Here is a 14,995-nt window from a genome sequence, read left to right on the forward strand (position 1 = left end):
GCAACAAAATCTCTATAGTACGATACTCGACTTATCAAAAAATTATTACTACCAGCAATTTAGTATACTTGAGAAAGAACTAACACCTTCTTGCAGCCTCTCACTCCCGGAGCCTCTCACTCCCGGTACCTTGATGGTTAGCAATAATGATCATGATATTGGGGTTTGTATCAATTATAGTATTTTTTTTTTGTCCATTTATGGCACCAGTAGCAGTAGTCTTGGGAGTTGGGAGGGTTGAATTGTACACAGCCTTTACTTTAATTTAAGCCAATCTTGCAACATTAATTTACTCTACACCATTTCTTTAAGTTCATGTATTTAATTCTTTCAGGAGAATTCTGCAATTTTCTCTTGTTAGCCTTAACATCATTCAGTATCATATTTCACATCAACTGGTCCAATACTTTGGTTAGGATATGATACCATTTATGCCAAAATTATTGGATAGGACTAAAGGAGTTTATGGATCAAGTATGCAAAAGTTGGACTAGGAAGCAGCCATGTGACACTCTTGCCTTTTGAGGTAAATTGATGGCCAAGTTCGATCTTCACTTGCCGTTTACAATTAGGCATCTCATTAGTTTGTCTATTTGACTTATTAAGGGTTTTAATCTACATCATATTAATATGTATTAAGGATATTAATTAAAAATCAATAATTTTTTTTTTCATCTACAATCATAATTTAATGCATTGAAAGTCGAGTGCAGATTCTCTGGAGTGTAATGGAACAATATTTATAGTAGTAACTTATTGGTCAGTTTAACTCCAAAACTATACACCTAACCACACTAAATTGTTTTTTTTATAAATACACACCTACATTTATTCTATTTTATTATTTTTTCTCTATTTTTATTTACCTTTTGAGTCTTTTCACATTCAAAATAGAAAAAAGAAGGAAGCTATTTCGTGTGCAATTCAAAATCCATGGGAGTCTAACTTGTAAGCATCTTGATTCCTTTTCGATTGCACTGTTGTTATTTTACTTGAAAGGTCCATCGCTAAATAATGTGAGTGTGATAATTTCTGATATTATAAATACTAAACTAAATACTTTTCTAAAAATATTATTTTATTTCTATGGTCATATTATTTTTAGAAAGTCATTTATAATAAATAATCACAAGTGTTAAATGCTTCCAAAGGATAAAAAAAGAAGAACAAAAATTATACTCGTTCTAGAGTATTATTTGTTTTCTGCATTTTTTTTAAAAACGTTAATATGTAAAACTGTGAATACGTTAAATGCCTTAAGTTATATTATAGCATACTTCTTTCAATATTCCTTTCCATTCTCATGAGGTGTTGTTAAAAAAAAAAGGACAACATGATAAAATAAACGAAATAAAATAATGCACGTGTGTATAAAAAAAGATCTAGTGAGATTAGGTGCATAGTTTTAGTATTAAACTGGCCAATAAATTACTTACTGCTCTAAATACTGTTTCATTTCACTAAAGTGGATCTACACTCTTGAAAATCATGAAAGGAATACATTGAGAATATTTTTCATAAAAGAAATCACTTTTAATTCCTCAATCAAGATGATAAGAACACTTGTTTTAGTATTTTCTTATTTTAATTTAGGTTTAAAAGTTAGAAGATGAATAAGTTCTTATAGTGTAAAATCTATCAAATGAATCCCATCAATTTCAAAATTATTTTTAATAGTCTTTTACCTGGTGTTTTGTCAGGTCTTAAAAAAGTTAAAAATAATATCCAATCAAAATAGATTTTGAAACTGAGGACATATTTATAATCTTATATAACTATTTTAAAATTTGAAGATTATTGATGCCAGTATTAATTTATTTTACCTATATTAATTTGCCTTATATGTGTGAGGAAATATTTGTAATCTTACATAACTATTTTAAAGGCTTGAATCCCTAGCTTATTTAAGTATTTTGACTCAACACTTATTTAAGAACTTCATTGTCAGATAAGTCTTTAAATACATTTTTCAGGCTAAATGATACTTTAAGAAAAAAATTATGCCATGGCTAAAAAAACACCTAATATTAAATAATAAATAGTAAGTTTTTTTTAGGATATATAAATAGTAAGTTATATCTCATATTTTATATTTAGAAAATAAACCTTGCCTATTCAATTAAAGCTCGCACACCCTTATTTAGTAATTTCCTTGCCCAGAAAGAGTATTATCAGTCTCATATATTGTATGAAGAGATATGTGGAGAAACAGAAAATAAGGAAAGTGCAGAACATGACAGAGTTACAGATCGGACAAAAATCATGGGATCTGCGTGTTTATTGCGGAATATGGATCATGCAAATCACTCTCACTTGTAAAAGTTTAAAGGAAAAAAAAAACAAAGAAATTCAGAAAAGCCACTATGGCAATTTCATTCATCAATATTCAATTTCTTGACATATAAAAAAATGTGACTAACTTAATTTAATTTTGATTACGTGCTCATGTCTAATTTGAAGTATTATCTAACCAATTTAACCGGCACTTAACTAAACAGCTTTTAGAATAATTAAAAATCATTGACAAAAGTGGTTTTTTTTGGCTGTGTTTGTGCCAACAAAGAAGGAACTTTTGAGTGTGCTACTAGTGCCCCTCTTTTTATTCTAACTTTGAACTTTGACACCAACCAAAGATGCAAAAGTTTTGAGGGGCATGTTTGGAGTAGAGTGCAATTTCTTAGCTTACCGTGTCAAAGGCATGAGGAATATATTTATGAGGGGTCAGCGCTAGCTAGCTGCAGCAAGTCTTGCATTGCTTTGCTTCCAATGCTAAACAACCTAACTTTGTTGCTTCAGGTTGCGTGCTCCATGCTCTAATTCCACTTTGCTAATGTTAGGCAAAAGGGAATCTCACTGGTTTGTTTTATCAATCAGTGCCACTTCTGAAAATGACCACCCCCTTCTCCTTAAAAAGAGGAAAGAAAGATAACCCACCAAGCGTGTGAATAATAGTATAAAATAAAAAGCAAAGCAAAGTTAGTCAACAATTCCATGCCATCACATACATAGTTCCCTCTCTACCTTTTTGCTTTGCCTTTGAATGTGTTGTTGTTCTCTTTTCTCTTGGTGGGGTGTCTGTTGTGCTGCGATGATATTTGTCTTGGATTTGGTCTCTTAGTACGTGGCATAGTTATCATAGATTCTTGTGGCAGGTGCTTCTTTCAGATATCAAAAGCTTCAAGCACTTGTTTTGTTTCAATCCAGAACCTGAAGCTTGTTTATAAAAAAAAAAGGGAGGAGCACAACTGCAATTTGCAAGCAAGATGTGGCAAAGAAGCCACAAGTCATCAGAGGAGAGGAAGCTGGAGCTTAGGCTTGGTCCACCTGGTGAAGAGTCTCTCAATGAAAGCATCAGAAAATGCAACAGAGAAAGACGTAGAAATGAATCACCACTCACTCTTGGTTGCTTCTCAACTCAGAAAATTTTTACTTCTGACACGCCAGGTCCAGGTGGAGCTATGTTGCCCTCTGCATGGCCTTCCACATCCTATCATCACCAAGACCAGGCTAAAGCTAAAGCTTCATCATTTCTACAGCTCCAATCAAGTCCGCAAAACATGATACTGATGGGAAAGGATGTGTCACAATTCTCTTGTGTAGAGAAGAAGTCATTCTCACCCTCTTGTGCAAATCCAGCGGTGTCCAAAAGGTACCCCTGCTTTTCTCTCTTTTTATTCAAGGCTTTAAAATTGCAGTTGTAGTTTTGTTGCGATCTTTAATACTACCGCAAATTGCAGGCAAATGCGGCCAATACGACCTGTGGTCGCAGTGAGCCAAAAAACCTTAAAGTTGCTACCAATATCGTGGTCGCAGACCATTTTTTAAAATCTTGCTTGTATCTATGTATTTATTCAATTTCTTTTAAGAGAATATTCATTTCCAGATCACCTTTCATAATGTAGTCCATGCAAAGCTGTGTTTCTAATACTATTTTAGATTATAATGTTATAGACCACTTTTCAGTGAAGAAATTGTTATGAAGCTTTTCATTTCATTGTTAATTGCAACATGGTTTCTGTATATTTGCTTAACCATAGCATGACTTTTATTATGTGGCTTTGTTATCTAATTTTGAAATATGACATTGGCATGGAATGTGAATATCTCACCCTGCCTCTATTATCTTCCCTCCATTCACTCTTCTTCCACTATCTTCTTTGGTCAATAATGGTTAAATGAAAGGGTATTTTAGCTTGCTTGGTGGTTTTGAATAGAACAATGAGTAGTGATAAATATGAGAAAAATTGAATGATTACTCAATTGTACACTTGTGAGTTGTGATGATTCTGATATGCTTTTGTCTTCTTAGGGTAGTGCTTGTTATTTTTACTGTTTATCCATGCCTAACTTTTTGTACATGGGCCCACCAAAAACAGAACTGCTTCAGGTCCAGTAGTGGGTTGGCCTCCAATTCGTTCCTTCAGGAAGAACATTGCAAGTGGAAGCACTTCTAATTCTAAGTTGCCTTCTGGGTCCCAGCAGCAACATCAAAATGTTGTTCCAGGCAAGGTTGCTAGCCAAAAACCTACAGACAACTCAGGTAAAGGCTTGTTTGTGAAGATCAATATGGATGGTGTCGCCATTGGGAGAAAAGTGGACATCAATGCTTATGACAGCTATGAAAAACTTTCCTCTGCTGTTGATGAGCTCTTTAGGGGCCTCCTTGCAGGTAATATTCTTGGCATTTCAGTCCTATAATTGTGTCCTTGTGGTCAATTTAATCACATTTGTTTATTCATTTGTTGTTGACATAATATGGAGATTTGTTTCACTGGGAATGAAAGCTACTTATTATCCTTTTGTTAGCTAAAACTTTTGACCGACTAATAAACATATTACTATTAAATTTAAGGCAAAATGTGTGGTTGTGTTAGCTATGACAATTCAACAATTTAACCTTTAAGGAAAAGAGCTAATTTGGATAAACTTCTCGTTATGATCTCAACTTTGTCACAATCTTTCTGATTTAACTTTTTCATGAACACCTATAAAGTTATAAGGAATCAAATTCCTATGTCAACCAAAAAGATCTTAACAGCTAGATGCTAATCTAAACCAATCATAAATCTTACTTAACCTTGATTACGGCAATTGAATAGACATTAGCTTATAGTAAAAATAAAAAAATCACCTAACAACTTTTTTTACAGTAAACTTTCCTTGTTATCTTTTATTTATACTACCAATTAGCTTCCATTTTTTTAAATTCTTTTGTGAAAATGAAATTTGTTGCAGAGATGAAGTTATCTCATATTGCCTCTTCCCAATGCTGTTCTGGTCAAAGAGATTCCTGTGCTGGTGGAATTCAAAACAAGGAACAGGAAGAGAAATCCAATACGGGTTTATTGGTTGGAAGTGGGGAATATACTCTTGTTTATGAGGATAATGAAGGAGACAGGATGCTTGTTGGAGATGTGCCGTGGCAGTAAGTACCTTATCATTGTGGATCTGATGCATTTTTATCTTATTCTATTCAATATTATATTCCATGACTATAGGTTGATACATTGCCATGCAGTGGAGTATGTTTCAGCATGAAAAACAATAAACCATATATAACTCTTGCAGTTGGTTTTTTCCTATATATGCTATTGCTTAATTTTCATTTTATGATTTAGTTATTACTAGAAAACCGTGATTGGCAGCTATGGTTGCTTTTATATGATTCTTTTTTAACGTGTTTGCTTGGCAGCATGTTTGTGTCGACAGTGAAGAGGCTGAGGGTGTTGAAGAGTTCTGATCTTCCTGCTTTTACCCGTGAGTCGGAATCTTTTTAACTTAATTGAGAAGAATTGGTTCATTTATATCCCCCTCCCCATGTTCTGTTTTGGCTGTGATCAATGATTGAAGAAACTTTCTTGTTCTCACTTTTGAGTTGGTAGTAAGCAAGACTAGCTACACCCTTGACTTGGCAATGAGAAATGAAGGATTAAGCAATTTGAGGTCTTCTTCCATGCTGAAAATTGAAGACTGAAGAGTGTTTTTATTTGACATTTTGGTTCCTTTCAACATTGAAGATTAGACAACAATGTTCAATTTATAAGTAATGTTTGTAATGAATGAATGTACTAGTATCTTGGTTTTTTAAGTTTTGGCTTGTTTCTGCACTTTAAAAAAGGGGTAAGGAAAACTTCACGGATGTGTGCACTCATGATTTTGCCACTAATTTATCTAGCCATGCGTTCTGATACTATGTTTGGAAAAATGGTGAGACTCGAAAATCAAGTTTGGAGGCAGAGAATATGATTTTGGAAAGAAAAAAAATTGGTTGTTCAATATCTAAAGCATGTGTTTGCCTTTGCGTTTTAAAGCAACATATCTTGTAATTTTCATGTCAGATAAAGAAAAAGATGCAGAAGCTACATGTTATAACATTTCAAACGCATGTCCCAACATGCGGAAAATTGATTTTGCTCTCAAAAACACGTTTAACTAGAAGCTAAAAAAAATAGTTTTGCGGTGAAATTTTATATTAAGTTTTACAACATGACAAACTTGTTGAGATTAACGTTTCAAGATAAGAATAATTTCAATTTAAATTTAATTTAAACTAGTTCTGCAAAGTTAACAAAAAAAATTAAGTGCATGTTTAGTTTATCATCCAACTTATTGTACATGAATTCTGAGATAAAATCTAATGGACCAACAAAAAATAAACGCAAAAGGAATGGTGATATTTTTACTAACGTCCTTTTGCTACCAACATAAGTTTACAAAGGTTACACAAACATATCTTAAGTTTGTAAATGTTGAAGCAAACTCACACCAATTCCCTTTCATTTATCTCCTAGTTTGTAAAAGTTCGTTCATACACATGAATTTGGAGATTGCAGTCCTTAATCTTAATTGAAAAGAATTAGTATAAAATATTTATAAAAAAATGCAAAATTAAAATATGAAATTTATATTAATTTATCATTTTACAAAGTTGTCTAATTAGAAATCATTTATCAACAATATAAAATTTCTCAGTTTTTCTTTTCTCTTTAAAACCTAAGCGCCTTTAAACATACCTAAATCCTGTCCTTTGGAGCTTTGAAACACCAACCAAGGACTTGTTTATATTTATCTAACGGTAAAGCACAAACCCACGACAATATGGTCCCTTTGTGACATTTATTTTCTGGTCGATGGAATGGACATGCTTAATGTTCAACTTCAACAGTTGAAGTAGTGTGGACCAAGAACTAAGCATGCTACCACATGTGCATACAATTTGTTTGGTTTGAAAAAGAGGCAACAAACACACATTTGACTTTTTTATTTTCCCTCTTTTAACCGACGAAGTGCATTTAGTTGATCGAATATGAAATATGAAATAACTTCTACTCAATTTGAGGTTAGGTTAAGGTATATATAGATATTAGATTATAGGGCTGTTGCTGGTTAATTGGACATTACTGACCTGGATTAGTTTCCTTGCTGCCACGGATAGAACGTATTCATGCATGCATTCAGTCAAATAAAGATTGAATAATGACTTATATTGTATCCAATGGCGGAACCAGGAAAAAGTGTTAGGGGACAAAAATTTACACATAAATTAACAATGATTTATAGAAAAAGTTAATTTTTCTCATAACTAAATTATTTTATCTATCAAATTTATTTAAAACCTAATATATAAATGATAATACATATTCGAAAATAATTAACATAGTTGAACCTGTACCAAAAAATTAATGTAATTAAAAGAAATTAACGTATAATTGCTAAAATTATTTATAGCATATGAAATAATATTAGTTAATATTTGAAATTCAATTAAAAAAATATTTGAAATCAAACATTATTATTTTATACGCGTGTTGACTAGATAACACTGGAATCTTTGAAAACAAAAAACACAGATACTAACAAGAACTTCTGGTAGAGTATAAAACTATAAACTGATCATCAACGTAAAAAAGAACAAATATTAGAATTCATTGGGAGGGAGGGGGTGCCAATATTAGAATTCATTGCTTAATTACGTCAATGTCTATCCCTAAATTCTCTGGAAAAAAAAAAATTAAACCCACAGTTACATAATGATAAAAAAAAGAAGTCACAATCATAAATCGGCTTAGTTGATCAGTTGTAATTTAATGCCTAGCCTGTATAATTAATGTACCCTTAATTACTATTTATGAACCAACCAACCCCCTACTTGATACACAATTCTTTTGGCATTAGAATTGAGTTTTAATTGTCCAATTATATTCATCACTGGTGTAAAGTGTAAGGTATCAGTGCGTTTTGAGTCAATCCAATTGATTAAGTCGCATGGTATTCATTATGAGCGTTCGTATTCAATCTCTTTACAAAGAACGAAATATATCATGAAAAATCGAATCAATACACTAACTCACGTTATACACTAAGTTGAGTCTATGGAACTAATTTATTTGACAAAATTTCTAAATTTAATTGGAAGACTATGACAATGTATTATCTAATGATATATTGTGATATAATTAAATATTGCTGATTTTTTGCAATGCAGGATAATTTTTATTTTTAATTAATTGACAATACCAAAATCTTTACCTCGTGTATCAAAATTAAACTCAATTAAAACTATAGTTGCTTTTGTTTTTCGTCCAAAAGGTTGTTCAACGCCAATCCAATACTTTGTCTTAGTCATGTTCAATTTGTGTGCAAATGTTAAAACAAATACACACTATAAAAGTTATGTTTGGCTTTTAGTTGGAAGGTTCTCAATGTTTGTTTAAAAAGTAAAACTGAATTTGATTTTAAACTGAACTTTACCTTAAATTAATTTGCAATGAAAGAAAAGAAAATATTGCTTTTACAAACTCAATTTATAAAGTGAAAGTCAACCAAGCTTTAAGTTTGCAAACTTTTGATCAAAACAGGCACATAGTTTTTTAAATGAAATTTTATTAAGCCAGTATTGATTTCGTTTTGTAAATAATCGAGCTTGTTAGAAGCAATTAATCTATCCAACTCCTGTTTGTTGTAACAAAATATCTATTATAGCTATACCATTAATTTCGTCATTAAAACAAAGTAAAACCAAATATCCTTTCTGTTGTAAGGAATGCTAAATATATGGTGCAAAGTTTTCACTCAATGGCGAGGGGCATTCGCAGACAAGATCCAAGTGTTGTGGGGAACCTTATAATAACAAAAAAAGAAAAAGAATTATGGGTGAGAGGGAATGAGGGATATGGTATTAAATAGTGGAATCGCAAACCTTGATTGAAGCATGCTATTGTGCACCACAAATCCACTCTCGGTGAGGACGATTTGATTGCTTATTAACTAAAAATAATAATAATGAATATTTTTGCTTAATTTATTTATGAATTTACGTACTAATAATATAAAATAGTTTTATATTATTATTTAATTATCATTTGAATTATTTTAAAAATTAATAAAATTTATCCTATACAATATATGATAATTAGATGATTATGTAAATTTTTTTCCATATAACATTTTTTTCTCTTTATTTATTAGTTATTACGTTGAAGCGTAAATAATGAGTTGGTTTATGATGATGGCATGGTTCCTTGGATACACATGGTTTGTTGACAATGACGTGTGCTTTGGAAGGGTTTCACATGCAACCGACCTCACTATGGGCCCAACCTATTATTTGCCGAAACATTGATTTCGTATTATGTTCCACGGATTAGGTATTAATTCAATGAGACATCTAAGTTTCTTATCCTCGCTGAACATATTTTATGCAAACGATTCCCTTTCATCATGATATGGTGCATCTATTGCTGTCTCCCCCCTCTTTTTTTCATGTCTTGCTTTAAATATGGCCTTAACATATTATATGTAAAAGTGATTGAAAATGATCTTGAAACAATTTTTCATTATAAAAACTATATTTGTTTCATTTCATGTTTTCGTCTTTCAAAATCAAAGAGTCATTTTTTTAAAGATGCTTATTATTATTTTTTTCAGTAGTGTAAGTGATATTACATTTTTTTTTCATTTTTTAATATTCATTAATATAAAGTATCATTAATTTAATATATATTTGACAGCATCATTATAATAATATTTATAATCCTATAAAATATTATTAAATTATTAGTTAATAAATTATACACTCAAAATCTGCCAAAAAAGATTCAATTTAAACAAAATCGTTTTAAGTACAAAACAAAGATACTTGTATTGAAAACGAAAGTTTGTTTCATTAGTTATGAATATGAATATAATGTCAACTCTCTGATTTTGATTCCTGCAGACATTCTCTTTATAAAGATCAGAAATATGTGAAAATTTATTACAGTTATAGTTTATTCATAATTTTTTAAAGCTTTACGACAGTATTGGTAGTTTAAACATAACTACTGTATTTTTCTAATTATAATTGAAGCATTTAATTCTAAAAAAATAGTTACTATAAGTTAAAAAATGTCAAATATTTACAGATTTATCGTACTTTTTTATATATAACAATAATAAAGTCTGAATATAACATTCCGTATAAACTACCCAAAGCTCCTAAGTTTTTATGTCTAATCTTTAAATTAACCTTTTAGGTTTTCAAAACCAATTTTGTTTATTATACTTTGTCGTAATTAAGATTTAAGATGCTGGCTGACAGATTTACAACTTATCTTGAGTCCACGTGCGGGCCTCACCCAAGACCCCCATTTTTATGTCTTACGGCTTTTTTCTATCTGTGTCAACCATACCCCAACATCGATCACTTTAGTTTATACCCAATTATTATTATTATTATTATGATTATTATTATTATTATTACGTGACTCATGAGTCATGACTATACTGGATAAATTATAATAAATTCAAACTTGATGCTTAGATTGGACGAAACAGTATCTAAGAAAAAAAAATCTCAAAAAAATTCACTCGGCTTCCTTGTTTAGTACACTTAGTACTTTAGTTCATTTGTCACTGTCATCGAGCCTTCCTTTCAAAGCGCTTCTAATGGTTCCTCATGTCACACACACACACATAAAATTAACTAATAATAAAAGGAGAAGAGAAGAAAAATAGATGGTGAATTTGAATGTTTCCTAACAACTACTGTAAATGTATTTTTTGTAATATGATTACATGTTTTGCTTTTAGGAACATGTTCTACTATAATAATTTCAATCAAATTTACTGTTAACAGTACATTTAAGTAGGAATTGAAAAAAAAAAATATAACTTTGAATTAAAATTAATTTTATAAAATTGAGAGTGTAAATTCGAACATGCTAGCAACTGTGTGGTGCGAGTAAGCTAGATAATATTAGTTTTTTTTAAAATTACATATATCTTTCATAAGAAATAATTCTATTTGAACTAATTAGAATTATTACTGTAAGATTATTATGGTTTAATTTAATAAGTAGTGTGAAATTTAAATCCTAACAATATAATTGTGTTAAAATTTTAAAGTTTTTTTTTCCAGTTATAATGATTCTGTACTGGTTGAAAAAGAAAGTATTCTTAGAATTCTTTTTGTTTCAAAATAATAATTGTCTTAAGTTATTTTATACAAACAAAAAAAACAATAAATAAAAAAATGATAAATTTATAAAATTAATCTTATATTACAATTAATTCATTCATAAGTTCATCATTAATATTATAAGAGATATAAATAAAAAAATATAATTAATAATATAAAAGCTAAAATAATAATTAAATTTAAAATATTTTTTTCTTTATACGAAAATTATAATAGAACAAATTAATTATCTTTTATAAAAGATTATGTTGTACTAAAAAAATTAACAACATGACATCACTAACTTCAATTGAAACGGGTGATTATGATGGTGGGGGTTTAGTTACCGTAGAGACGGCCACTATTTTCTTCCACTAGAGAGTGGCATGTTTTTTGAGGCATTCCCTATTTAATGGCAACAACTAGTATTTCCTTAACTTTCATTGCACTTCAACAATTCAATTTATTGAGAAAAAAAGTGAGACCTTTAACTAGTTTTTTCTTACAACTCTTCCACCTTCCATATTTTTCTTTTTCCTTCTTTCAGCCATATTTATTTTGAGATTTTTTTATATTCAAAAATAATTTTCATTTAAAATTTAAAAGAAAATTATTTTTGCTTATTATTTTTTGTTATAAAAATACACCATAATTTTCTTATTTTTATAATCTTTCTTCCACTAGAAGGATTATTGAATTTTCTAGAGCTTTGCCTAGCGATGGATCAACATAACATGTATGAGATGATAAGTTCAAACCTTAGTATAATTATTATACACCAAAAAATTAAAACAATTGTTAAATTGATTAAGGCATTAATTCAAAATTTATTTATGACTAAACTGATATTATTATGATAATAATAAGAAGAAAAGATAAATGACATTGAAAAACATAATATCATGAATTTATAACAATAAAATATAAAAATAAAATACCATTTTATAGGTTATTGGATATTAAAGTAGACACAAATGTCTAAATCAAATAATAATGCTTAACTTTATTTTTTTAATAATATAAAAAAATATCCGTTAATAATAAAAAAATCATATAAAATTAAGAAATGACAAGTCTTTTTGGTTGATTTTCATTCTTTAAGAAAAATTCAAATAATGTTGTATTAAATATTTTTCATTAAAACCCACTAGGTTTGGGTCTAGTGTGAGAAGGATTAAGTAGAATGCATGAAATCATAAGTTCAAACTTTTTTCCAATTACTGTATACAAAAAAATATTTTTCTTAAATATATTGTAAATATTTTTTTTTGCTTATTTTTGCCAAATTTTACTAGTTTTACCAAATTTCTATTTTTTCATCATTTTTTCTTAATGTTGGTATTGTGTTTTGTTTAGATAAAAAAATTAGACTGATTCACCAATTAATTTTGTTGAACTGACTATTTCAGTGCGATTTTCAAAACTATGGTCTATAATATTGGTGTAAGCCATGGAGGTCAGTATATTTTGGCTAAATTTATTTACATTTGCATTTCACTTTTATTTAAAGAATATGAAACATTTAATTTATTGTGCTATTTCATTCAAACATGATAAAGCCCCAAGACTAGCTAATAAGTCAAATGCAAAGAATAATAAGTACACGACTTGATTGTCTTGTATATTTATTTATTAATAAGAGTGAAAACAAGGTATTAAAACCTATATATGTGTGTAAGTTCATAGGTTATGGATTTGAGGAATAAAGTTTTTACGCAAGTGCATTTTACGTCAATAACATGTATTATATGACCTGAAACCACTAAAATATAAAATATTATGTGGAGTATCGTGCTTTCTAATCTCATAAAATGTCATCTATAATAAAATGATTACAAAATAGGTAATTTGACATGTAATAATTTAACGAGTCGTAATTTATCTTGTTTCAGATAATCGGCCTATGTTAAATTTTCAAAATTTAATGTCAGTATTAAAATTTAAATTTATTTAAACATTTCATGATGAAACTGTTTTCCATACGATGTAATAAATTATAGTATAGGTTTTTCAAAAGATATAACTAATCTATCAAAAGAATAATATAATTAATTCTACCTCAATGAACAAAGGCAACTAAATACTGTTAAAAAAGTAAAAATCAATTCCTGTAGGTAATAAGTTTTTAAATATGTAAACTAAGCATATCTAATTCAGTTATAGTTCAGTGTTTTTTATGTTTATTGAATTATAAATGATTAGTACAGTTATTTTAATTTGTTAGTGTAATTGTTGTTCACTTTAGGACAAGCTGCTGAAAGTTCAGGGTTGCAGCTGGAGCTCTGTGTTACAGTGAGGTAATAATAAAGTTTTGAGTGAATCATACATACTCTATGTCGGTTTCCACCAGTCAAACAACATAAAGGTCAACCAATTCTTACCTTATTATTGACGAGTCTCCGATGATTTGACTTTTGAGAACTCCTCGGAGATGTTTTGGTCACATTAGAGACTCCTTTTGCGTGGGACCCACTACCAAAAACTGTCCTTTTCTTTTGCCTATTGCCAGCTATTTTCTCTCTATGTAGTGCCTTCCCTTTTCCGTAACCATATGTTTATTTCCCATATTATCCTCACACCATAAAAATCTCATAGGCTTCATGAATTGACGATACATATGTATTTCTAAATTTTTTGTAGTATAACATAGGACTATTACATTTATGAAACTAGATTTTTGTCTATGGGCCCTCTGTTTCGAATTTCGATTGATTATGGAAGTAATTTCACTCAATAAAATGTTAGTAGTTGTTTATTATTTTCCCACCATCAATACTTATAATTACATACATGCCTTCAAAAATATTACCATCAAAGTGCATATCTATATATGTTCATTTATCCTCAATATATATATATATATATATATATATATATATATAAAATTTATTCTTGTTTCAATTGAAACTTTCAAACTTTAGATGATTGGTTATCTTATTTTCTACAATTGATTTTCATTATCAATTTCTTAAAAAAAATAATTCTATTTTGTACTAACTCTGAGTCTTTGAGCAAAATAAAACTGTTATTTTAGTTGTAAAAAAGCATTTTAACATATATTAACATTTGTATAAATAATAATTAATACTTCCATTGATCCAAGGGTGTGCTTAGATATAGTTATGATGGAGTTATTCAATTTATTTTTGATTCATTTTTCGATATCACATAAGATTTAAGAATTTTAACAAGTTTCTTTTTCAATAATACAATCTTTAAGAACTTAAGATGAGTGATATAAATATGAAAAAGTTCTTAAAAGAATGCTAAGAATAATTACTTATAGAAACAATAATTTTCATATAAAAACTATCATGACAGATGTTTCAATGCTAAAATTATTATATAAGAATCTATTTTTAAGTTTGATATCTCTATAAACAATTATTATTAGATATACTCTTAAAAAGTTAATAATTTTATCATATATAATTATTAATAATTGAATTGTAATATAAATTTTTTTATTATGATATTGGTCTAAAATATTCATTATTAGAACTGACTAATTTTCGTTTAAAATTATAAACGAGTCTACACATTTTAAATATTTTTTCT

The 14,995-nt window shown here is 29.0% G+C and overlaps 1 protein-coding gene across 2 annotated transcripts; it reads left to right on the forward strand.

Annotated features, from left to right (window-relative positions):
* The first annotated feature begins 2,682 nt into the window (after positions 1-2,682).
* Positions 2,683-6,205, forward strand: LOC114417980 (auxin-responsive protein IAA16-like). 2 transcript variants are annotated; one of them, XM_028383087.1, is made up of 5 exons: positions 2,683-3,649; positions 4,377-4,669; positions 5,236-5,425; positions 5,693-5,757; positions 5,883-6,205. In XM_028383087.1, exons 1-5 carry the CDS (start codon positions 3,264-3,266, stop codon positions 5,972-5,974), a joined length of 1,026 nt encoding a protein of 341 aa, XP_028238888.1. In that variant the 5' UTR covers positions 2,683-3,263; the 3' UTR covers positions 5,975-6,205. The 2 variants fall into 2 exon arrangements, with proteins under 2 accessions (XP_028238888.1, XP_028238889.1); XM_028383088.1 differs by having other exon boundaries at positions 2,687-3,649; positions 5,876-6,205.
* The last annotated feature ends 8,790 nt before the right edge of the window (positions 6,206-14,995 follow it).

This window comes from Glycine soja, chromosome 7, assembly GCF_004193775.1.
Source record: "Glycine soja cultivar W05 chromosome 7, ASM419377v2, whole genome shotgun sequence".
Taxonomy (NCBI): domain Eukaryota; kingdom Viridiplantae; phylum Streptophyta; class Magnoliopsida; order Fabales; family Fabaceae; genus Glycine; species Glycine soja.